Source organism: Limanda limanda, chromosome 12 (assembly GCF_963576545.1).
Source record: "Limanda limanda chromosome 12, fLimLim1.1, whole genome shotgun sequence".
NCBI classification, from domain to species: Eukaryota; Metazoa; Chordata; class Actinopteri; order Pleuronectiformes; family Pleuronectidae; genus Limanda; species Limanda limanda.
Genome location: NC_083647.1, coordinates 27,940,191 through 27,965,190, shown reverse-complemented (window position 1 = coordinate 27,965,190; position 25,000 = coordinate 27,940,191). Strand labels below are relative to the sequence as shown.

The 25,000-nt window shown below is 47.4% G+C and overlaps 2 protein-coding genes across 2 annotated transcripts in view; both read right to left on the bottom strand.

The window, feature by feature from the left end:
- hectd1 (HECT domain containing 1) overlaps positions 1-17,704 on the bottom strand; it is a 32,250-nt gene extending 14,546 nt beyond the window's left edge. The window contains exons 1-26 of the mRNA XM_061082829.1: positions 17,512-17,704; positions 14,600-14,745; positions 13,557-13,706; positions 13,245-13,479; positions 11,316-11,543; positions 10,650-10,931; positions 10,256-10,526; positions 9,830-9,906; positions 9,491-9,589; positions 9,173-9,287; positions 8,830-9,004; positions 8,180-8,318; positions 7,764-7,934; positions 7,106-7,328; positions 6,747-7,010; positions 6,172-6,383; positions 5,941-6,087; positions 5,768-5,862; positions 4,884-4,989; positions 4,526-4,660; positions 4,193-4,332; positions 3,673-3,885; positions 3,456-3,566; positions 3,151-3,317; positions 2,801-2,977; positions 1-278 (exon numbers count right to left, since the gene is read on the bottom strand). The exon at positions 1-278 is cut by the window's left edge and continues 688 nt beyond it. Of these exons, the coding sequence (XP_060938812.1) occupies positions 1-278; positions 2,801-2,977; positions 3,151-3,317; positions 3,456-3,566; positions 3,673-3,885; positions 4,193-4,332; positions 4,526-4,660; positions 4,884-4,989; positions 5,768-5,862; positions 5,941-6,087; positions 6,172-6,383; positions 6,747-7,010; positions 7,106-7,328; positions 7,764-7,934; positions 8,180-8,318; positions 8,830-9,004; positions 9,173-9,287; positions 9,491-9,589; positions 9,830-9,906; positions 10,256-10,526; positions 10,650-10,931; positions 11,316-11,543; positions 13,245-13,479; positions 13,557-13,696 (4,200 nt within the window). The 5' untranslated portion in view covers positions 13,697-13,706; positions 14,600-14,745; positions 17,512-17,704. The remainder of the gene's footprint in view (positions 279-2,800; positions 2,978-3,150; positions 3,318-3,455; positions 3,567-3,672; positions 3,886-4,192; positions 4,333-4,525; positions 4,661-4,883; positions 4,990-5,767; positions 5,863-5,940; positions 6,088-6,171; positions 6,384-6,746; positions 7,011-7,105; positions 7,329-7,763; positions 7,935-8,179; positions 8,319-8,829; positions 9,005-9,172; positions 9,288-9,490; positions 9,590-9,829; positions 9,907-10,255; positions 10,527-10,649; positions 10,932-11,315; positions 11,544-13,244; positions 13,480-13,556; positions 13,707-14,599; positions 14,746-17,511) is intronic.
- Positions 17,705-20,139: 2,435 nt separating this feature from the next.
- The window catches only part of heatr5a (HEAT repeat containing 5a), a 30,823-nt gene continuing 25,962 nt past the window's right edge, over positions 20,140-25,000 (bottom strand). Inside the window, exons 36-41 of the mRNA XM_061083475.1 lie at positions 23,870-24,043; positions 23,605-23,750; positions 22,681-22,788; positions 21,806-21,908; positions 20,774-20,927; positions 20,140-20,684 (exon numbers count right to left, since the gene is read on the bottom strand). Of these exons, the coding sequence (XP_060939458.1) occupies positions 20,540-20,684; positions 20,774-20,927; positions 21,806-21,908; positions 22,681-22,788; positions 23,605-23,750; positions 23,870-24,043 (830 nt within the window). The 3' untranslated portion in view covers positions 20,140-20,539. The remainder of the gene's footprint in view (positions 20,685-20,773; positions 20,928-21,805; positions 21,909-22,680; positions 22,789-23,604; positions 23,751-23,869; positions 24,044-25,000) is intronic.

Sequence of the window (25,000 nt, the reverse complement as noted above, 5' to 3'; positions counted from 1 at the left end):
GGGACAGTTATTTTTCACCAGGCTGCTCCACAGCTGCTGGTGGGAGGAGGACGAGGAGAAGGAGGTGGTGGTGGTGCCGCCGATGGCTGCCGGCGTCACGGAGGGTCCCACCGTGGAGGAGGCGGGGCCTGAAACAGTGGATGAGACAGGTTTGGGTGACGGCGCTGTGGCAGCCGACTCAGGGTCGAACCCTGGAGCAAGCTTGAGGTCAAACTTCCCTTCGGCGCCCATACGGTAAGAGTTAGAGCCGCCGGCGTCCCAGGTTACATCAATCCAGCCTGGATGGACAGAGAGATAGGAGGGAGACGGACGGATGGATGTCAGAGACCCGGCAGAGAGAGATAGACGGACAGAGAGAGAGAGAGAGAGAGAGGGAGGAGGACTCAGAGCAGAGAAGCACTAACAGTCACAGCAGCTCAGGGTAGAGGTGTCACGAGACCAAACATTCAGCAGTCGGTGCCAAAACCAGTAAAACAACACGACTCTCGATGCCACGGTAAAATAAAAGTGCATTATTTGGATGTTGTTAATGTCATATACGGTAATTCAATGTGCTTGCGCATATACTGAGGGTTATACGGTAGTTGCGGACGCATGCGAGTGACGCTTTGTTGTGAGACACGTTATGCATTAAATGATAATACCACGGTCATCTGCCTCACGCCGGGTTTACACCGGACGCCGAAGCGACTCGTCAGCGCAGCACCAAGCCTTAATTAACAGCTGGCTCCGGTGTAAACAACCATGTGCCGGCGCGGTAGGGATTAGCGCGGAGCGGCGGCGTTGCTTCCGTGTCCGGTGTAAACCCGGCGTCAAACGCAAAGTCCTTCCGTACACGACTCTTTGTGCCTTTTTAATAAACAAGTCGCGGGGGGGCGAACGCTGCAGCCGCAGTTGCCGTCTTGGTTTTCAGAATGTAGCACCGATGCTAATGCTAAGTTGCTAACAGCTGCTAGCATCGAAGCTCACGGTGCCTACGGTTCGAACACTTGGGCATCGGTATCGTTTTGTTATGTTGGTATCGAAAGGTATCGTAGGTATCGGGTCTCGTGACATCACTAGTTCAGGACCAGACGCTTCCTCCTTCAGTTCGTCACCGAGCGAGAAGTCAAGAGGCTTCGTGAGATCAATCGTTCTCATGAGCTTCAGATTCAGTGAATTTAATCTAAAGGGAGATTTTCTGTTTCAGCAGCGTTTTGATATAGTTTATGGAATCATCATCATCTGCTGGTCGGACATTTTCATTTTCAGATTTCCTCACTTCTGTCCAGCACAATGTGTTTATAAAGCTGGGATGTTCCTGCTTCTGTCAACTTCCCGATTATCTATATATTAATTAATATGAAAGACTTAAAACGTGACCAGAGGACGAAGGTGAATGAAGGGGGTGGAGCTACGTCCTACTGAAATTATTATGGATTACAATAATTCTACTGTCCATGGCTTCACCATTCTGCCTTTCAAACATATAACTGATACTTTGAGTTTCAATCTTTATTCATTTATTATATATATTAAATTATATTTTAGATGTATGTATACATTTGAAAATCCATTCATACATCTAATACATATAAATCCATATGGAGGTTAGAGTTCTGAAAATGAAAATGATTCACTGAGACTTTAAAGAGCAACAATCTCTACTCTTAATAATTCCTCTTGAGGAGATCTGAGTCCAGGAGGAAACGATATGAACAGGAAATATCAAAAGTAGAAAATATTCCTGCAAACACAAAACGGTCAAAGCAACAGAAACAAATCAAAAGTGAGAATCAACAACCACCATCCTGGATTATGATTCATAAAAATTATAGATCAACAGAGCTGCTGTCCCACTCAGAGACATCAGATCTAAACACAAACATTGAGAGGAGGAGGAGGAGAAAAGGAGAGGGAGGAGGAGAAGATGAAGAGGAGGAGGAGGAGATGAAGAGGAGGAAACTAAGATAAAGAGGAGGAGGAGATGAAGATGAATAAGAGGAGGCGACAGAGGAGTGGAGGAGGAAATGCAGAGGAGGAGGAAGAGGAGGAGATAAAGATGAAGAGGAACGACGAGTGTCCATGTGACCAGCTGGGATCTAATATTCAGTGTAACTGGTTGTCATGGTAACATAGTGACTCCTCCTCCGCAGCTGATCGTCAGGATCAGAAGTTACAAACATCTCACCATCGTGTTCCTCACTCAAAGTATTTTCTGTAACTAAGCAACCGACTGCAGAGGAGACATCCCAGCGTCTCCACGGCGACGAGTCACAGCTGCTCAGACTCATCAGTGAAGACAAGTTCTCACGTGAAACACCAACACGTCTCGTATGTTCTCATGCTGTCAAGGAAAGTCCCGCCTGCCTCAGCGTCACATGACTAACGTGGAAACACTTGAATCTACTTCCTGTTTACACCGCGACCACAGAACATGAAAGTCTGAACCTGGTTCTGATCCTGAGCAGAAACACTCGAGTGGACGGAGGTCGTTTTAAAGTAAAAACCTGTTTGTGTGCTTCATGAGATTCCCTTTGACCCCGCCCCCCCGGATCTGGGCTCGTTCTCTTCTCCTGTGACTCAGAGTTTACTCTACATTTGAAAAGCTGAGGTTCTTGGACACAAAATTCTGAACTTTATGAAAACACAAGGACAGGTTTACAGATTCAAAATGTTCTGGCAGATATCTGCCTGTGACCTGAAGCACGGAACCGTGAAGACCACAAACCCACGGTGAGAATCAGACAAAGTGAGACCTGCTGCTCTGGAGCTGAACCATCACCACCACACTTCTCCTGTGAACTGGAACCCTTCTTACCGTTGTGAGCCTCTCCGGTGACGGCTCCCTCTCCAGCCGGGTTCCCGTCCTGGTCTCGCCACTTCCAGTCGATTCCACGGACGACCCGCGCCCCGGGAACAATGTACTTCATCACCTGGGAGCGGAAGAGACGCCGCTGGCGCCGCAGGTTTGCCTCCGCCTCCTTCACAGCTTTACCTGAGACACAGAGAGAGAGAGAGAGGGAAGCAGCTCGGTGACTTCTTCAGACCGCTGAACATCTGTTGACTTCTGGTTTAATATCACATGTGGTTCTCGTGTGTATTAAAAGCAGCAGCAAGCGATCACCTGACCCGTACTTAAGGTGAAGGTGACGGGGGCGTGGTCCTTACCGAGCTGGTCCTCGCACACGGCGGTGACGGTGCCGTACAGCTCGAGGCCCGACAGCGACAGGTAGTGAGTCTGACCGCTGGCGTTCTTCCCCATCTGCTTGACCCGGATGTGTCTCCAGCCCTGCTTCTCCTCCTTGGACGGGTCCAGAGGCCACGTGGCCGTCGACCTGGAGGGAAACACTTTGACTTTAACACATCACCATCACCTCGGGGTTGTGTATTCATGTCAGAGCTCGTTATCTGTGAAGGTGAGCTCCTGTGGGAGAGCACGTCGCCCCCTGGTGTCGGGTCACGAGGAGGCGTACCCGGGTTCGTTGAGGCTGCTGTCGTCCACGTGCGTGTAGAGCGTGGTCCAGTTCTGACCGTCCTTCGACACCTGGAACACCCAGTTCCTCAGCGCCGAGCGGCCATAGCCCCTGAGGGAGGGAAGGGACAGCCAATCAGAACAGCCGGTTTCTCACACCTTTACCTCATATAGTTTTCTAACCTGCCGTGTCTCAGAATGAAGGTCTCTGTGTTTACCTGGCGTGTCTCAGGGTGTAGGCTGAGGGGATGACCCACAGGCCCAGGTCCACGGTGAACCACGCATTCTTGTCATCATTGGTGTGGCAGTTGAGGGCGGAGCTATCCCGACTCAGGATATCCTCCAGCCGCCCGTAGGGAAGGTTCCGCCCCTCTGATGATGTCACCACCACCAGGCCGTAGGCGGCGGGGTTCACCCACTCGTACGCCGTCCTGGACGCAAGAGAAAAGAGTTCAGACAAATCCAAGAGGAAGAGGAAGAGTCCAGTGGAGAAAATAAACACTAGATTAAAAACCTTTCACCCTGTAAAACTAAAATATTTAATTATGTGAATAATCAGTTAAGTCTTTATTCATTGGGTCTATGAGGAAAGTAGTAGGTTTAACTTCGTTGTCTGGAAACACAAAGAACCAAACAAATGGATAGAATCCAACACTTCCTCCATTGTTTGACAAATCTAATATAAAACTGGTTCATACGAAGGATTCCTGTTTATTACAAATAACGTTTTGAACGTACTTGGCGTTGGTTCCGACCCAGTAGATGATGCCGTTCTCGTCAAAGTCGTGTTGGTGTCTGAAGGTGAAGGTCTGACCTTCCCTCAGCTTCCTCACGAAGACGAAGGACGAGCGCTCAAAGTCGTACCACTGCTTCGCCACCTAGAGGACGAAGAGGGACATGACATGAACAGCTGGATTCTCGTGTGTGGAACATGAGCTGCTCAGCTTCAGGTTGGGTGGGAGACGGGAAATATGAAATGTGAAGCTGTTGAAAGTCAGTGCTGCTCTCTGCTGACGTTAGAGGAACATCAGCAGAGACACAGTATTGATGGACGAGGAATCGTGTCCTCACCATCTTCAGCAGGTACTGCTCCAGCGACTCCACCGTGGCCAGCGGCTCCATCTTCAACATGCGTCCGGTGCGGTCGATCAGAGCCGTCTCTCCAGGCGCTCGCTCCAGACGGAACCGCAGCCTCCTCGTCAAGATCTGAGGAGCGAACACACACGGGAGTTCCTTCAGAAACACAAACGCCCTCAGCTCATAGCTCCTGCTTCACCTCAACAAACCCAATCAGGGAAACGAGAAGAATAGTTCATGTCTATAATTTTCAGAGGGGTTTCTCCCGGTGAAAGATTGTGTTGTATGTTTTTGGACATATTAAACACAAAGACCACAATAACAGTGATGACACCTTTCCTCTGTGACTCACCTGCAGGTTGTATGTGGACCCGGGCGTGTCGTACAGGTGCAGAGGGAGACGCTCGATCGACTCCAGGACAGCGATCAGTTTACGGATTAAGGCAACAGCTGGTCGGCTGCAAACACAGGAACAGGTCAAACTCTCCCTGGTGTCGGTTCACAGGTCAGACACATCGAGCTCCACCTCAACGCCCAATCACAACTAACTGCATAACCACCAACAAGTCTTAGTGACGGGTTCAAATACAACCCAACATTATTATTCATGTTTAACTCTTCAGACCATCAAGTAAAATCCAACATCTGGGCTCAATCCTGACTTTCCACGGAGGATTGTTCATCTGTTCATCTAGACTATTTCCATTCATTGATCCATCAATTGTAAAACATGTTTACAGACGATTCCAATTGTTTGTCTAACTATTTATATCTCTGGCATTGCATTAGTGTTTTTGTACAAACTTTGTTCTCATCTTATTCTACAGAACAATGCCACGTGCACTCTCTCATGTGTGGAGACATTTCACCTCATCCAATGTAGAAGGAAAGGCTGTGTACATTTGCAAATACTGTGCAAAGACCTATGTTAAGAATGACACAACGATGCAGAAGCATATAGTCAAGTGCCCAAAGTTTCCTCAGGGCTCAAATCAGCCTATGACACAACAAAATGTTTATATTTATGTCTGTATATGACAAGGTAAATACAGTTAGTATAAATTACACACAACATTTCCAGTTTATTCCCGTTAATTCCCATGGAAAGTTTCCAACTTTGAATATTCCCGGAATTTTGCAACCCTACTCCTGACTCATGGTTTCATCTCCAGAATGTGTTTCTTGTTGTCTCAGGTGTAAGTTCCTCAGCTGGTGATCAGCTGACTGGTTGTTTACCTCTCTCCGTCTTCGTTCTCGCTGAAAGCCGCCTTGAAGACGTTGATCCTCTCCAGTAGAGGTTTACAATCATGTTTGAGCTCCAGCTCCACACTCTGCAGGAGAAGAAACAACAACTGAACACCTGCTACCATCATCCTGAGCAGACTCACTGGTGTTAGAGAGAGACTCACGTTGTTGAGCACGGTGAACAGAGCCTGGACCAGGCCGCTGCTGCACATCTCATACGGAGAAATCGTGTTTTCATCCTTCAGGACCACGATCAGGTTCTCCAGAGCAGTCTTCATCAGGTCCCTCCACGTGTTCTCCCCTTCGATACACTGGGAACACACAACCTGTTTACTGTCTGCACCCGCCTGTGTGTGTGTCAGTACCTGTGTGTGTGTGTGTGTGTGTGTCAGTACCTGTCTGTTGGTGTGCAGCTCCCAGGCGGACTCCAGCTGGGTGGAGATGTTCCTCAGGGTGACCACCACTCCTCGGGGCATGCTCTCCACAGCTTTGAAGTGGTCGTCGTACAGCTCCCTGGCCATGCTCTTCACCTTCTGCTTGGTCTTCTCCAGCTTCGACTTCAGCTTCCGGCCTCGCTTCCCCGTCCAGCCAGTGACAAACTCAGAGCCTACACACACACAGACACACAGACACAGACACACACACAGACACACACACAGACACACACACAGACACACACACACAGACACACACACACACACACACACACACACACACACACACAGACACACAACATCAGCCTCGAGTCCAGTTGTTCAGACCCTGAACTCCTGCAGCTCTCAGGTCTCTGTGGGTCCGTTCAGCAGTTAAAGGGGGAAATCAAATCTGAGAGTTCCAGAATAAGGTGATAACATTACGGGAATAAAGTCATAATTCTACGATAGGACAGTTGTTATTTTAGATGGTGAGTATCTTCAGATGTGTGTGTCTCAGTGTGAGCTCCCCCTGGTCCGGTCCCACTGGGTCTCACCTAGAGACGTCTCTGCGGTGAACGAGTGCTTGGTTCCTCTGTTGGACTCGAAGACGAAGCCCGGCAGGTCCTCCTTCAGGATGGTGGCCTGCTGGCCGTCTGAGTTGTGGATGGCGATCTCTCCTTCCTTCAGGCAGGTCAGGGACCAGTTCCCCACAGTCAGCTTGGTGGGACCCACGCTGGACAGGATGGGCTGGCTGGCCGTCACGGGCTTCACCTGACTCCTCGCCCGCTGCAGCTTCTCCAGGAACTCGCTGCGAGACTCTGAGGGCGACGGAACATCACATCAGCCGTGGCTACACACACACAACCAGCCCTCAGTGAGTGTGTTACAGGTGTGTTGTGTGTGTGTTGTGTACCCGAGCTGTCCGAGCCGCCCTCCGGGCTCCCGCTGGAGTACATGGTGGCCAGCTTCCCGTCCAGGATGAAGCGGAACCAGCCGTTGGAGCCGTTGGAGAGCTCCAGGGCGGCGGCGTCCGACCAGATGTAGAGACAGTCCCGCCCCCTGATGATGGACCAGTCCCTCCAGTGGTAGGGCTTCCCCTGCTGCACCTCCCTGGCGTCCTCCTGCGCCTCCTCCTCCTGCAGGACAAACAGCCACCCTTCATCTTCTCCTCTACTCACTCAACATGTGTTCATTCCTCCTCCTCCACAGAGACTCGGTTTCAGAACTCAATCACATTCTCTGCAGCTGGAAGTTTCCTATTCTGGTTCGTAATGTATAAGTCTGGAGGATTCCTGCACATATCCAAGCAAACTGGTATTGCACAAACAATTATCCTGAATTAAATTAATATTATATCAAAACCATGTGAATCAGACATGAATCCAATTAAGAAATTACCAATGTATAAAGAAACTGTCAAGAAAGGTTTAATGTGTATTGATGCGTTCCAACATGAACATATTTGGGTGACCCTGAATGATGTAGCTACTGAAGATGAATCTGAAGCTTCTTTTCCATGTCAACATTCAAAGCAACACACACACACACACACTCTTTCCCCCCCCCCTTACCTTCTCTGGCTTGGCCTCGTCCTCGTTCTCGTCGTCGGACGCTGGTCCAGCCAGAGTGGAAACCTTGTTGATGACTCCCAGTCGAGCCAGTTGATCCAAGAAAACATCTCCACCTTTATCCACCAGGTCTCGAATGATCTGCAGAGCCAGGAGGTGGCCGTCGTCGTCATCCTGAGAGACACACACACACACACACAGACACACACACACACACACACACACAGACACACACACAGACACACACACACAGTGTCATTAGTGTGTCACCATCATTTCCCAACTTTTACAGTAAGTGTATCGTACGTTGATGAGTCCTGATCACAGCTGCTACCGAGTGCTTAGTGCCTGTTTATTCAGAATGTAATATAGAACATGCATTCACACAGTGTTGTCTTGGTTATGGTTGTCGTGGTTACCTCCTGGTCCAGGACGGTGGCGGTGATCTCCACCAGCACGGTGGGCAGGTTGTGTCCCGTCTCACTGTCACACACCTCCTTCAGCAGCAGGTCACTGCTGTAGTGGATCATCTTCCTGATCAGAGCCAGGCTGGCTTTCCTGAAAACAAACACACATCGAACATGAAGAACATTCAGAGAAGCTTCATCCTCTTAGAACCTTCTATACAGGCAGGAACAGTTTGACCCTTTAGAACATTCACCAGAAGATCAGTGATGTCTCAGTGAAATGAGTCAGACCGGACATATTTATCTTGTGTGTTGAAGCTGGAGAAGAACATGTGTAGATATTTACTAATCTGAAACTGAATTAATAAGGACCCTACCAACGTTCTTCTCCTGCATTAGCGTTGTGCTAAAATATGACCTCTGGCTGTGGGCTTGACCTTAGTCAGATACAAAAAATATGCAGCTGGATTAGACAGATACAGATGATTTCTCTGTTCTTTCATTGTCGACTGTTTCTTTTGCTCTGTTCCTCTTTTCCTTCAATCGTTCCATCCACGACTCAAAGCCTTCAGCTCATCGGCTCTAATGAAATTAAGATTAGACGTCAGGTCCATCTGCTCCGGTCACATGAAGCCGGTGGAACCAGAGGAGTCTCCTCTCACCTGATGGACGGCAGCATGGTTTGCTGGAAGGTTTGAGCAAACACCGGGAGGAGTCTCTTCAGGTAGATGGGAGCCATCTCCGGATCTCCTCTGGGCTCGCCGCCCTCCTCCTCCTCCTTGTTCACGTCTTTCTTCTTCTTGTCGTCGCCCTTGTTCACCGGACACATCCAGTCTCCTGAGGACACAGGTTCAGTTAACTGGTGCAGACCGGAACCAGGACCCACCAGAGCTGACTCAACACGAATCAATGATACTGAGTCTGACCACAAGCATTAGTTATCACACCTGTACAGTGTGTGTGTGTGTGTGAGGCTGTGGACAGTAAGACTCTGGGTTCACTAACCAGGAGACTGCAGGATGGCCACCACCTCACTGTGTCCTCTCTCCCTGGCCTTGTCCAGAGGAGTCTTTCCGTCCTCGTCTCGCAGGTCCGGGTTCGCACCGTGACGCAGAAGAGTCTGGACAACACAAACCACATGTCAGGCCTGAATCTACACAGCCAATGAGAACGCAGCATGTGGACAGGTGCTTCCATGTGACCTGAAACAGAAAACTCCTTCTCCTAACTCAGAATGCTGCGTTACAGTATGTAGACAATCTCTGGATCCATGGGTGTGTGTGTGTGTGTGTGTGTGTGTGTCTGTGTGTGTGTGTGTGTTACCTTGGCTACTTGTGGGCGTCCGAAACAGGCAGCGTAATGTAGTGAGGATGACCTCTGACCTCTGTTGACATCTGCTCCCCTTTCACATAGAAACTCCACCTGCAGAGACAAAATAAGACGGAGTTAGTTGGACTGAGATGATGTCCCTCATGTCCTCATGTCCCTCATGTCCCTCATGTCCCTCATGTCCCTCATGTCCCCCATGTCCCTCATGTCCCTCATGACGTTAACCGGCTGCGACAGAACAGAAGCAGCTGAGGTTCTGAGGTTCTGAGGTTCTGGAGGTTCTGAGGTTCTGGAGGTTCTAGTCTCTCTCTGTGTGTTCACATGGATCTTTACCATCTCCTGGGTCCCGAACGCTGAGGCCCAGTTGAGCAGCGTCTGTCCAACGTCGTCCATGAAGTTCACCTCGAAAGCTGCAACAGAAGTCACGTGTCAGACCTCAACTCTGACGTGTTACAACTGAGACGAGATAAAGAAGAGCTCTTTGAATATGGAGCCGTTCAGTTAAAGGAATGAAAGTTTTTAATTTATTATTCATAAACAAGCACCAACATCTCAAATCAGACATGAAACTTCTTTTCTTTCATAACTTTCTTTTTCTTGACCTTAAGTCTCCTAGGATTCGTTTCTGCCGCCTCAATGTCATGACTGAGACGATTCAACAGAACAAGTTATTAATAACTTATTAATAACTGTTATTTCCCTACAAGTCCCACCCTGGGCTGAGAGACAGGATGTGATCCCTCGTGTCTGTCCTCTCACCTCCGGTGTCGATGGCGTCGATCAGAGCGTCCGTGTCTTTGCTGCGGATGCAGTCGATGAGCTGTCGGTGCGACCTCTCCCCGGAGCTGTCCAGGCGCCGCAGGCCCGGGATGCGGCTGGTGGACCCGGCCGTGGACTTGGGCAGCGCCTTGCGTCCCTCGAACAGCAGCACCAGCAGCAGGTCCACCAGACGCATGGTGTCCAGCACGCAGCGCTCGTCCCCCCCCAGCGCAGACTCCATGGAGTCGGGCAGCGCCGAGCGCAGCAGGTCCTGAACCCGGAGGGAAGAGAGGAGACAGTGACTTCCTGTGACTCTGGAATAAAGGTTTCCTCTCGTCTCTTTAATGATTCAATGACAGTTGACGGAGCAGGTGTGTCAGACGGGTGGACCTACGTGTGTGACGAGCGGCGAGCCCCGGCACAGCGTGGACAGAAGGCTGACGATGGTCGACACCTGGTTGCTCAGCTTAGCGTCGGGCGCTGGGGGGGGGCCACCTGTGGAGGTCCGGCCCGGTTTACAGGATGAGGCGGGGCCTGACGCGGTGCCGCCGGCGGCCGCCATGCGGGACAGCAGCTCCTCGGTCAGGCCGTGTTTGGCTAAAGGGGCGGGGTCAACGCCACGGCGGGTGAACCTGTCGGCCAAAGAGGCGAAGCAGCGCAGGGCGCCGTCCGACACCTGGAGGGGAGGGGGGGGTCGTTAGAGTGAAACCAGAAGATCAACACATCCAGGAGGAGATTAGAAGAATCAACAGGGAGATTACCACTGTTTTTATAAAGACTAAATTTAAGTCACTGGAATGAAATGAAATCTGTGAGATCTGCAGAGTCTGATGAAAGAAGGTGAAAGAGAAACGATAAACTGATTTAAATCTAGTGAAGCAAACGGACACAGAAACAAAAACCTGATGTCGGTTCTGGATGTTTTCATTCAACATGTTTTCGAAGCAAATTGAAGCAGAATCTCAAAGTTGACCAGTAAAACTCTAAATATCTTGCAGCATTAGAGAAGCATCACTGTGATCAGCTTCCTGTCCCCACCGTGACCCCCCCCCCCAGGTACCTGGTGGTCTTCGTGCTTGAGGAGGCTGGACAGAGACTCCACGCAGGTCTCCAGGGACGAGTCCTGCGGCTCCATCTTGCTGCAGAGCCGGGACACCACGGACATGGCCGAGTGCAGCGTGTCCTTGTGCACCAGGTGACCACTGTCCCTGATGAAGCTCAGCACGCAGTTCAGACCGCCGGCCTCGAACACGGCGCCGGACTCCCGGGTGCAGATCAGCTCCAGCACCTGGAGACAGAAGAGGAATCAACTCACTGCTGCTTCAACACAGAGTTCAGAGTTTCATGAACCAACAGGAAGTTCTTTAACACATTATATCATATTATATTATATTGCAATATGACACTGTTAACTGTTCTGCATTTAGCATTTCACTTTTTACTTCACTTTTTATATTTTTTATATATTTTTATTCAGAAATAAATGTTACTTTGTATAAATATTGGTAAAAAGTGAGTAAATAAGAAGTAAACAGTGAGTAAATATATACTGGTTTCCTATTTTTCATTGCTCTCCTTTGCATGTTGTATTTATTGCGTTTTTTTGTGTTTCTATGTTCGTTGTTTGCACCAATAACCAGAGCAAATTCCTTGTATGTGTGAACGTACTTGGCAATAAAATACTTCTGATTCTGATTTAAGATTTAAGTCAGGTGGGGTTTGATTTTATAAACGGTGATGAACTGAGCTGCAGTGGGATTGTTTGTCTCTGTGTGTTTGATGTGATGGACACAAACCAGAAAGGAAACACAAGTTTCTAAGGATGAAAAACAGGAGACATGCATGTAGAAGATTCCAGAACCTTTGGTTATAGGAGGAGAACTTAGGAGTAAACTACACAACTCCAGAGAAACTCCAGAGAAACTCCAGAGAAACTCCAGACCCTATTATGAGGACCTTCTCTGGAGTTCATGTTGGAAAACGGTTAAAGAGGGGAAGACAATTTTTTCTTTTAATTTATCTATATTGTGCAGCTTTAATAGTTAATTATTACTTAATAGGATCTTCAGTTATCTATCTATCATTATTTTCATTGAGTTGTGTAATGTATTGTTCGCATGACCACGTTCATGTGGTCCTTAAAATAAGAAAAACATCCTAGGAGGAAGACTGTAAATCTTAATCTTAATCCCAGGGTTCAAACACATTTTGACCAATGGATTTCCATGACTTTTCAATAACTTTAAACCAAATTTCCATGACCGAACATTTTGTGAAATCTCGGTGTTTACACGAAAAAGTGACAAAAGGTAGTATTCAAACTAACAATGAGAATTCCAAGGCTTACAGTAAACCTTAAATGACACAAACCCAAGTATGCCTGCTTATATTTTTAGCGTATTCCTTTAAATATGAATTATTTAAAACATTTAAAGCGTAAATGAACAACATGAAAATATGAATATGACAAATTTCCATGACTTTTCCAAAACTTTTGAGAGATTATTATTTTCCATGACTTTTCCAGGCCTGCAAAAACACATTTTAAAATTCCATGACTTTTCCAGGTTTTCCATGACCGTACGAACCCTGTGATCCATCGTGATGCACAGTGTTTTTATTGTGTCAATATCTCTATATATTGTTAATTGTCGTACAGAGATTTTGTGATACCCAATGTAAATTTGACATTGATTCCTGTTCTACTGTGCCATACCTCCTAATAAAAATATAAAAAAAAAAAAAAAAAAAAAAAAAAGAGGGGAGGACAGATTCATGTTGAGTTCAATGAAAACACAAGTCAGATGAAAGGAGTGAACAGCTACTCCTGCCTCAGGACTCCAGAGCGGAGAACACAACTGTCTGGGATGAGTATTAATAAACTCCTGGTGGCTCCTGGTTGTGGATCTCCTGCCTGTGGGGTGGTGCTGCTCCCTCCCGACCCCCCCATCCCCGGTGACCTTCCCTGTGTGTGTAGCTCCTCCCTCACCTTCACACACTGCTCCGCCAGGTCCCGGCTGGTCCTGTTGTTCAGCTCCACCACCACCAGCCGGTTGCACAGAGCCTTGATGGCTCCGTCCACGCCCACGATCCTCCGCGTGCACTCGGCCGACACGTCCAGGTAGTAGGTGATGGCCCGGGCCGTGACCTCCAGCACGTTGTCCGGGGCGCTCTCGTCCAGGAAGATCTTACAGAGCGCCGGGAGGAAGGTCCGAGGAGGACAGCTGGAAGGGAGAGGGGACGGTCAGAGTACGACTTCACCGACACAACGACGACAACCAGAGGAAACACAACCACTCACGTCTCGAAGCAGCGGTCCACGTTGTCAGACATGAGCAGCAGCATGCAGAGCTGCTCCAGAGCGATGAGCTGCATGTCCCGCTCGTCGCCCTGACCCATCTGCAGCCACTCCAGCAGCGTGTCCGGGTCCACGTCCGCCATGATGGCGAGCCTGGAGGCACAAGACGCACAGTTGGTTTTTTAACAATATATTTATTGAGATTTACATATTAGAAACATACATTCAAACATTTATAAACATACAAACGTTTGTGAACTCCGCCCACCCACAGTCAAACACTCAGGGTAAAGAAAAAGAGGCAGAAATCAAATAACTTAAAATAAGATTAAATAAAATAATTTAAAAAAAAAATACATATAGAAAAATATAAGAATAAATGGAAGTAAATAAAGACATAATTATACAAATAAATAAAATTAAATTCCAATCTATCAAATTAACTTAAAATAAGATTAAATAAAATAATTTAAAAAAAAAATACATATAGAAAAATATAAGAATAAATGGAAGTAAATAAAGACATAATTATACAAATAAATAAAATTTAATTCCAATCTATCAAATTAACTTAAAATAAGATTAAATAAAATAATAATAATAAAAAAATACATATAGAAAAATATAAGAATAAATGGAAGTAAATAAAGACATAATTATACAAATAAATAAAATTTAATTCCAATCTATCAAATCAAAAGCCTAGATAAAATAACGTTCTACAAGAAGCACAGTTAGTGTCCAGGTAAACGACTGAGACAGATATCATTTTATAGTGTAACGCCAGTCACTGGTCGTCTTTGTGCACACACACACACACACACACACACAGAGAGACACACACACACACACACACACACACACACACACACACACACACACACACACACACACACACACACACACACACACACACACACACACACACACACACACACACACACACACACACACACACACACACACACACACACACACACACACACACACACACACACACACACACACACACACACACACACACACACACAGACACACACCCGTACCTGGCTCCCCGTTGGCTACCCGCTCTGGCTCAGCGCCCAATCACTGCTCACGGTTCTGTTTGTGTTTGGGACTCATCCAACCAACCGGACGAAGGCAGATGTCACTCACTCTAACAAGGGGATTCTGGGACATGTAGTCTCTTCACCTGCAGGAAGAGGAGACAGAGACGTTAGAAACAAGTGAAACCAGATTAACTCAAATACAGCTTTTCTGCTGAATATTGTATTGAAATTAAATTATGAAGTTAATCCAGGAAGCAGATAATTCTTAGATGACTTCATCTTCTGCTCATCGACCACTGGGCCGAGGTCAGGGTTCATCCAGGTGCTTTCCACCCTGCCTCCTGTCTGACAGGCTCAGAGCGCCCCCCCCCCCCCCCACAGAGAGAGAGAGAGAGAGCAGCAGACACGTGGATCTGAGACGAGAGCAACATCATCTCCAAACTGAACTGATTCCACTGCAGCTTGTTAGGATATTCTTCCAATTAACCAATCAGAGTCCATTTCATTAATTGACCCACGAGCAGGAGAAGGCTTCACGACCAGCGACAGGGTTCACTTCCAGTCTGTGGGGGGGTGGGGTGCTAATTCATCTTTGACCTGTTAAACATTAAAGCTCCATTCATAACGTGCGAGTTCTGATCATCAGCAACAGATGCTTCTTCAGTTCCTCGGCTCATCAGCTCCAACGTAAATTAAATTATGGCGAATATGAGTTTCAGTGAATCCAACAGAAAGTGATGGAAACACTCGACCTGTAGATCAAAGCCAGTCGGACATGAAGCTAACATCATGTGATCCGGTTTCTCTCTGTGTGAAGGTTTCAGGTCCGGATGCTAAAGAATCTGTGGATCAGCTCCTGGTGTGTGGCGGCGCTGCAGCGTTGCATTCTGGGAGTCTGCCGGGTCCCGGTTAATTAGATTAGAGCCTAATTTCAGGCCTGTCTGTCGGCCTGGATATAAACAGGGGATCCTCTTATCAACAGATTAATCGTTGCAGCTCTGCCAGAGCGTCCTGCACCCCCCTCGGCCTCCTGCAGGCCGGGGAGACCCCCCCAGGCCAGCCAGTCACCGGGTTCGACCTTTGACCCCTCGAGATGCCCAGAGTCCAGACGGGTCAGAGATCAGCGCCAACAGAAGACACTTTTATCTGTATTCTCTCTCAGGAGCGACACTCAAGACGTCCTGAGTCCATCCAGTTCTGTGGGAACGACCTCCAGGTGAGGGGCGGAGCCTGTAGAGCAGCAGGAGGCGGGACCTGACGTATAAACTCTGCTGTGGACAGATCAGTGTTGTTGTTTCCAGCTCCTCCACACGGCGTCGGCCTCATCACCAGAAGATCTGGAATCTCCTCTAGTTTCCAAGTGGACGTCTTCGTCTTCTCCGTGTCCGGCTCCTCTTCTTCATCCTGAGATCTTTGAGTTCTTCAGTTTCACGTCACGTGTTAGAAACCTCGTCCACACGTCCACTCGCTCTCTGGGAAGCTTCCACACATGTTCCTGCTGGTTCCTCACATGGACTCTGACATGTTACACACATGTTACCAGGAGGCTGCAGGAGAAGATCCAGAACATCCAGAGACACTGACTCAGAGATGTGTTCTCACAGAGAGAACCTGAGGAACATGTGAGGAACATGTGAGGAACATGTGAGGAACATGTGAGGAACATGTGTTAGAAACCTCATCCACACGTCCACTCGCTCTCTGGGAAGCTGGTTTCATCTCTTTCTTCTCAGCAGAACATTTCCACTTTGTAGATTCATTGTATGGAAACAGATCTAGAACTAATGATGTTTTGTTTTAGGTTACATATTTATTCATTGAGATCATTTAGCATCTTAATTAATATTTAAACCCTCATTAAAAGTGTGGTCAAGATGCATTTTTCACTTCAATGATTAGCTAATAAAATAATTGTCTGGGCTTCTCATTTAATAATTATCTGTCCACCTCCTCCGATGAAGCTAATATTATTATTTTTATCTTCTATAACACGACTGTGAACCATGAGAAACAGGATTTATTCTAATGAACTGATCCACTTCTGTCAGGTGTCAACGGATCTGAGCAGAACTCAGCCGTTTAACCAGGTGGATCTGGATCTGGTCCCTGAAGGTTCGGGTCCAGGTGCACCGGGTCCAGGTGGATCCGGTCCTGCTCCTGGTCCCTGAAGGTTCAGGTCCAGATCCATAAACCTCTGCTTCTCGGTGGAAACTGGAGATAAACACGGTCTCGTGGTTGTTGATCCGAACAAACCTCCTTTGTTTGCGGCTGGTTCTCCGCGCTGGAGCCGGTTCCGCTCCCCGGAGAACCGGAGCCGGACTGACCCGGGTCTCCTCTGGAGGGAACCGGGTGGTGGGACCGGGCAGAAGGCTCGTCCTGCCCGGTCCGCAGGCTCCACGGCCGGGGTCCATTCCCCCGCTGCCAGCCCCCGGGCAGCAGCAGCTGGCCCCCGGGCAGCAGCGATGTGGTCCGGCCGGTGGAGCGAGGTGTGAGTCCCGGGTGATCCCCGACACAAAGCCCGGATCTGGTCCGGAGCTCCGCCGCCTCGGACCCGCTCCGGAGTTTGTTTGTCGTCAATCACAGAAATAAATGCCGAGCTAGCTTAGGTTGGCCGGTTAGCATCAAGCTAGCTGCTCCAGCAAAGAGCTGAAATAAACATTTAATAAAAACCTGAATCCTCCAGAGCTGGTCACTTCCCCCCCGGAACACCGCCTCGGACCCGGCCTGAGTGTTTTAATGAGTCGGTAACATCCGCTTACCGGGAGAAGAACCGCTGCGGCCTCGGAACACCACCGAGAGCCGCGGGGCTCGAGTTCCGGGAGAGCCGAGAGGCCGCAGCGCAGCGGCGGACACTCACCACAGGAGACCCCGGCCCCTGGCTCCGGGTCGACTGCGGACCGAGCACTCACCGTGTTTCACCGTCGGTTCAGAGACGATCTGCGGGGAAACGAGCGACAATCTTCCGGGTCCGGGTGGAGGCCGAGGCGCTGCGTGTGTCTCCGGTGTCGTGGTGAACTCAGGCCGCGTCCATGTCGCTGTTACCGGGGAGAAGAGTCGGGTCCGCCGCGAGGAGCCGAGCCGCCGAGGAGCCGAGGAAATGGAGCCGAGCCGCCGCTGCCTTCAGGGCCGCGCAGCCGGCTCGGAGAGAAGGCACTCCGTCCGCTGCAGGAGGAAAAGTAGTCCCTGTGTCCTGCTACTGTGGAAACCTCAGAAAATACATATCATCAATACATATATTAATGTGTAAAATATATAAATCTAAACAAATATATAAATCGAAAAAAATTACATAGACCTAAATTGTTTTTTTAATATTGTAATATAAATGTACTCTTCCTTCATCAGACCTGATTCACCAGTGGAAGAAGTGATGAGAACTCGAAGCTTTAAAAACATCTTGTATTTTTGTTTGTTTTTCAAACTGAAGACTGTCACATGAATACATAAATATAAATAAATATCTTTTCTATTCTTAGTTTAATAAATGTCTTTTTACACACATCATCTACAAACACTATTTAAGATTATATTACACCATGTACATATTCTCTGTATTTCTATTTCTATTTGAATATATTATTGTCTGTTTCATTCTGATCATCGACCTGATTCTGGATCTGCTGAATTTCCTCCTCGTGGATCAATAGTTGATCTGATCTGATCCAGTTTGAAACCAGAAGATGATTCAGCAGTTCTCCACGTGAGGAGCAGTTGAGATATTTACTGGAACAAACACATGTTGTTTCAGTTTCTTTATTTCTGATTATTACATATGATTATGATTTTCCTGTAATTCCAGAGGCAGATATTTAGTTCGTCACACTCCAGGTGTATGAGGTTTCCGACAGTACCTGAAGGCAGCAGCTGTAAAGTTTCACAAGAGATGAAAACACAGAAACTGAGAATCATCTGCGACTCGTTTAACACCTTATACAGCGACTATACTATTATAATAAATATATATATAATATTATTATACAGGCTGTGACACACACTGTCAATCCAGAAAGAGATTTCAACAAGTCATCTATTCAATGTTTTCTTAATTACAAATTAAGTCAGCTGATACTTTGAACATTGCCAACTTAAAACCTACTTTTCATTATGTTCATCAATATTATTATTTATTATCTTTCAGGTTTCTTTTTCAAATGTTCTGTTTCTTCTCAGGTTGTAAATTTCATCTAGTTTTATTTTGAACATCGGTTTTACTGTCGTTTTATTTCTCACGAGTTTTCGTCTGGAATGAATAAAACACGATAATCTAAATTTGAATTTATTTTCCTTCCTTCAGTCCAGTTCTGCTTCTTTTCATTTTAAACAGACTTAGAAAATCAGTCACTTTTCTTCGATGTTAGATTCATCACAACATAATAACTTTTCATTATCAGTTAAAACACGTTTATTCATGTAGTATTTTATCAAAGTTCAGAAAAATTGATGAAAAGTCAAATTATTTTTTGGAATCAATTATAGAATTTCAAACTTTTTTTGGTTCATTAAATAATTTTAGCATAAAAGAGTTTGAAGCTGTTTTCATTTTTTTCCTCTGCTTTTATCTTTTATTTGAGACTTTTACCAAAGTTACTGAGATATTCACACACACATATTTTTATAAACGTGGAAACTAATGTTTCATTTCTGAGTTTCACTTTGGTTTGAAATGATTTTCTCTTGGAAGAAGAACAGCGTCTGTGACTCGCTCTGTCAAACCCGAACCTCTGATGAGGATGAAGATGATGAAGATGATGATGTCACTGAACTACAACACAAGTAAAAGACACAAAGCCTGGAAGTGAATTAGAATAAAAACCCTTTTATTCACTTGCTGTCGTTAGAAAATATCAAGTTAACACATTCAACAGACAACCAGGTGAACTCACACACTCCTGAACACACACACACTGTAGTGCAGCTGATTGTGTGTCTGTGTGTGTGTGTGTGTGTTGTTGTGTGTGTAGCTGCTGTAGCTGGAAGACTGAAGCTCACCTGGTTGAATTATTATTATTGCAGGTGAATCTTCATTAGTTAAAGTTAGATTCTGTGATTCAAAGGAGACGAGTTTCTATCAGTTTAACTTTGGTCAAATCCAGAAGAAGAAGAGAAGAGAAGGTTAGTGACGCTGAGAGGAAACACACAAGCTGCTCGAGACAACGTTACACACGTAGTGATGGTGAAGACTCACATCAAAGCAGCTTCCACTCTCACTGAACATTCACATTGAGATGAAACACGTTAAACTGAGATTCTTCAAACCAGCCGTGGATATAAAGTGTGTCGATGTGACGACTGTAGTGTTGTTAATCTAAAGTGCTGATTGAGGCTCATCATTGTGGTGATTATACATGTTGATTGTTTTAAAGGAGAAAGCTTCAGAGTGTGTAGAGTGTAAACCACCCCCCCGCTACACACACACAAGGTGGTGCAGTGTGAATCAGTTTCTGACCGACGTCACTTGAAGGGTTTGATTAGTTGTTTCAACAGATGCAGCCTCCGTTCATCTAATTATTATTATTCTAGATCAGCTGTGGTCATAGTTATAATAATAGTGTAATTAATATTTCATCCCTGGTGTTTCTCTGACTGATCCACTGTCACGCCCCCTGGTGTCTGTGTGAGGCCTCGAGACCAGAACCAGGTTCTTTATTTCTTCTGCTTCACTCATTGTGTTGATTTGTGGTGATTTGTTGTTTTTGTGTCTGCTCGTCTCTCAGAGAGAATCCAGAGGCCGCCTCCTCCTCCAGCTGCTCCTCACTGACGTGAAGGGAGGAGCAGCCGCTGGAGGAGGAGGAGCTACAGAACGTGAAGTTGACGGGATGAGAGCGAGCAGCGGTGACTCGTCACCATGAAGTGATGTCACCCGTCATGTGACCTTCAGACTCTCCAACAGAAGCTCTGGTCTCAGGCGACAGCGACCGCAGCCACACGAGGTCGCCCTCACAGGAAGTTGGTCTTCAGAGTGATGCTGGGGGAGGACTTGGCGGGGTGGGCGCCGCTCGCCTTAGCGTTGACGCTCTCCTGGTTTCCTTTGACAGCAGCTTCCAGGCGGGCCTTGAGGTGAGGAGAGGAGGCGATGAGAGACCTGAGGAGGAGGAGGAGTCAGAGTTAAACCTGTGGACTCAACTCCCTGTGGAACCTGAGAGCTGAGGACACGCCTCCAGCCGCTCGTACCTGAAGACGCCCGGGTGCTGCGGGCCGAGACGCATCAGGTCCTTCAGCGCCGCCTCGTGGAGCGAGCGCGAGGCGGGGGGGGCCGAGGCGAGGGCGTTTTCATCCAGCAGGAAGGAGATGAGGAGCGGCAGCAGGACGGCCACCAGGGGGCGACCTGAGGGACGAGACAGGAGACGTAGTTTAATATCACTTGAAATTAAAAGGAGTGAAAATATAGTTGAAACAAACAACAGGTTCAGAGACATTTTGACCGATGGATTTCCATGACTTTCAATAACTTTTCAATAACTTTAAAACAAATTTCCATGACCGAACATTTTGTGAAACCTCGGTGTAAACGCGAAAAAGTGACAAAATGTAGAATTCAAACTAACAATGAGAATTCCAAGGCCTACAGTATATTTGATATATTTTGATTATATTATTTGAGCGTATTTCTTTAAAAGCATTTGAATTATTTAAAACTCAGCGTAAATAAAGTTCGAACGACATGAAAATATGAATATAACAAATTTCCATGACTTTTCCAAAACTTTTGGGAGATTATTTTATTTTCCATGACTTTTCCAGGCCTGGAAAAACACATTTTAAAATTCCATGACTTTTCCAGGTTTTCCATGACCGTACGAACCCTGAAACAAACACATTCACGTTGGTCTCCAGCGATCGATCGACACAAGTTCCCTTTGCTTCAAACAGGATTCAAACCTCGAGAACTCATCTGATCGAGGATCATAAACCAGATAGAAGCTAGAGAGACGTTAACTCAACATGAAACTAAACGAGAGACAGACTCATGATCTTCTTCGGTGGGACGGTTTTCAAAGTGACCTCGAGGTCCCTGAAAACATTAAGACTCCTCCAGTCTGAATTTAAGATGATTTAAAACATGAACAACAGAAACCCGCTGGTCTGCAGCTTCAGGCTCATCCACACGACTGGAGTTTTGTTTGAAAACACATGAACTGTGCCACACTTCAGTTTGAATATTAATACAAACAACGTCTTGCATTTATAAAGTCTTCTACTCACGCTGGGACTCGTCCGCAGCCTGGACCACGGCCTCCAGGGCTCGGACCCCCTCCAGGACCCCCAGCAGCTCCTCTGGACTCTGAGGACGACTCCTCTCCGTCCGCTGAGCAGGAATCACAGCATCGCATCAATACATCAAATCCATCAATGTAAAATATAAACATAAAGCTCACCAGGACAGATGAGAGAATCTGATTCAATCTGATATTTAAGACTTCGTTGATGTTAAAGTCACAGATGTAACTTCTGTTGCTCAGTGAGATTAACTCAGGTTCGACCTCCAGATCATAACGTTCAGGAGATGTTCCCATTTAAAAAATGTATATTAAATTAGAATACAAGGCCGTCAGTTTATTTCTGTGGTTCAAACATTAAACTGTAGAAGTGACGTCAGACTGTCCTAAGCATAGATATATATAAAGACTAGATGTCTCGTTCGACAGAGCCGAACGTCACCACATGGCGGCCATCTTGCTACAGTCAGCTTGCTCACCCATAACATTGTGTTGGTAAATAACCATAACTTGCTCAATTTTCAACCGATTTTTAAACGATCTGGTTTGTTATAAACGTCAGAGATGTAGTTATGACACTGCATAAATTATTCAATTTTTTAGAAAATAACATAATTATTTGTAAGTATGCAGTGTCATATCTACCTTTCTTACGTTTATAACAAACCAAACCGTTTAAAAATCTGTTGAAAATTGAGCAAGTTATGGTTATTTACCAACACAATGTTATGGGTGAGCGAGCTGCCTGTAGCAAGATGGCCGCCATGTGGTGACGTTCGACTCCGTTGGCCGAGACATCTAGTCTTTATATATGTCTATGGTCCTAAGGTCCCGTGGTCTCGGGTGAGGCTGGTTCCGTACCTGGAGGAATCGAACCAGCGGCGGCCCGAGGGCCTGGATGTACGGGACGGCCACGCCCGGGTGAGCCTGGAACACCGACGTCAGCAGCTGGAAACACCGACTCACCACCTGCAGGAGAGAGGGAGGAGTCAGTGATCACAGCTGGAGAGAGGGAGGAGTCAGGCATCACAGCTGGAGAGAGGGAGGAGTCAGTCATCACAGCTGGAGAGAGGGAGGAGTCAGGCATCACAGCTGGAGAGAGGGAGGAGTCAGGCATCGCAGCTGGAGAGAGGGAGGAGTCAGGCATCACAGCTGGAGAGAGGGAGGAGTTAGGCACATCACAGCTGGAGAGAGGGAGGAGTCAGGCATCACAGCTGGAGAGGGGGAGGAGTCAGGCATCGCAACTGGAGAGAGGGAGGAGTCAGTCATCACAGCTGGAGAGGGGGAGGAGTCAGGCATCGCAGCAGTAGAGGGGGAGGAGTCAGGCATCACAGCTGGAGAGTGGGAGGAGTCAGGCACATCACAGCTGGAGAGGGGGAGGAGTCACAGCTGGAGAAGAGACTCAGAGGAGAAAGAATCGTTCTCCAGGTTCTTCAGCTTCTAACAGGACGTTTCTCCAGAAGGAAACTCAGAGTGAAGACAATGGTCCTCATGTCAGAAGCTGATCTGCTCCTCAGTGAGTCAGGTGATTAATGAAAGGACGTCAACGCCTGAACACCTGTTTATTTATTCATCAGCCAATCACGTGGCAGCAGCTCAGTGTCTCTTTTAATCCATCAACCAATAGAAACACAGACACGTGTTTCTGTAAATCCACAGCAGAAGATGAAATGATTCCTCACTTCTTGAAGAAAGGAAACATCGGTTCTCTGACAGATGAGTGTGAACCTGATCTACACACGATGAGGTCGTGTTGGTTTGTAAACAAAGTGCTGAGTCACTGACCTCCGGCTGCTTGGCGTCCATGCTGCTGATGAAGCGCTGCAGACTGAGCGCGTGCAGCGGCTCCACGGAGCAGACGCCAGGACCCGAGGAGAGCAGGAAGAGGGTGAGAGCTGTGAGGAGGCCGGTCTGATCCACCACGCCGTCGCCTGCACACACACACAGACACACACACAGACACACACAGAGACACACACACAGACACACACAGTGTTCAGAGCTGGGTGAGGAGTGTGTAGCGGTCGTGGTCGTGGCGTGCAGCTCGTACCGGCGTCCCACAGCCCCAGCAGCGTGAGCAGAGCAGACCTCAGCAGCTGGGTCCAGGCGCCTCGACTCTTCTCCTGTCGACTCATCGGAGACGTGAGGACGGACTTCAGAGCCTGAAGACACGCCCCGACCACCACACTGGCCCCGCCCCCTGCGCCCGCCGCCGCCGGGGCACCTGGGAGACGAGACATGTATTGATTTACGTCATAGAGTAAACTCAGAGCTGCATGAACTTCAGATGGTGTGTGTGTGTGTGTGTGTGTGTGTTAATGTGTGTGTGTGTGTCTGTGTGTGTTAATGTGTGTGTGTGTGTCTGTTTGTGTGTGTGTCTGTGTGTGTCTGTGTGTGTGTTAATGTGTGTGTGTGTGTCTGTGTGTGTTAATGTGTGTGTGTGTGTGTGTATGTGTGTGTGTGTGTTAATGTGTGTGTGTTTGTGTGTGTGTGTGTGTGTGCGCGTGTGTGTCTCTGTGTGTGTGTGTGTGTGTGTTTGTGTGTATGTGTGTGTGTGTGTTAATGTGTGTGTGTGTGTGTGTGTGTGTGTGTTAATGTGTGTGTGTGTGTCTGTGTGTGTTAATGTGTGTGTGTGTGTCTGTTTGTGTGTGTGTCTGTGTGTGTCTGTGTGTGTGTTAATGTGTGTGTGTCTGTGTGTGTTAATGTGTGTGTGTGTGTGTGTATGTGTGTGTGTGTGTTAATGTGTGTGTGTTTGTGTGTGTGTGTGTGTGTGCGCGTGTGTGTCTCTGTGTGTGTGTGTGTGTGTGTTTGTGTGTATGTGTGTGTGTGTGTTAATGTGTGTGTGTTTGTGTGTGTGTGTGTGTTTGAGTTAATGTGTGTGTGTTTGTATGTGTGCGTGTGTGTGTGTGAGTTAATGTGTGTGTGTTTGAATGTTTGTGTGTGCGTGTGTGTGTGTGTGTGTGTGTCTCTGTGTGTGTGAGTTAATGTGTGTGTGTTTGTGTGTGTTTGAGTTAATGTGTGTGTGTTTGTATGTGTGCGTGTGTGTCTCTGTGTGTGTGAGTTAATGTGTGTGTGTTTGTATGTGTGTGTGTGCGCGTGTGTGTCTCTGTGTGTGTGTGTGTGTGCGCGTGTGTGTCTCTGTGTGTGTGTCTCTGTGTGTGTGTGTGTGTGTGTGTTTGTG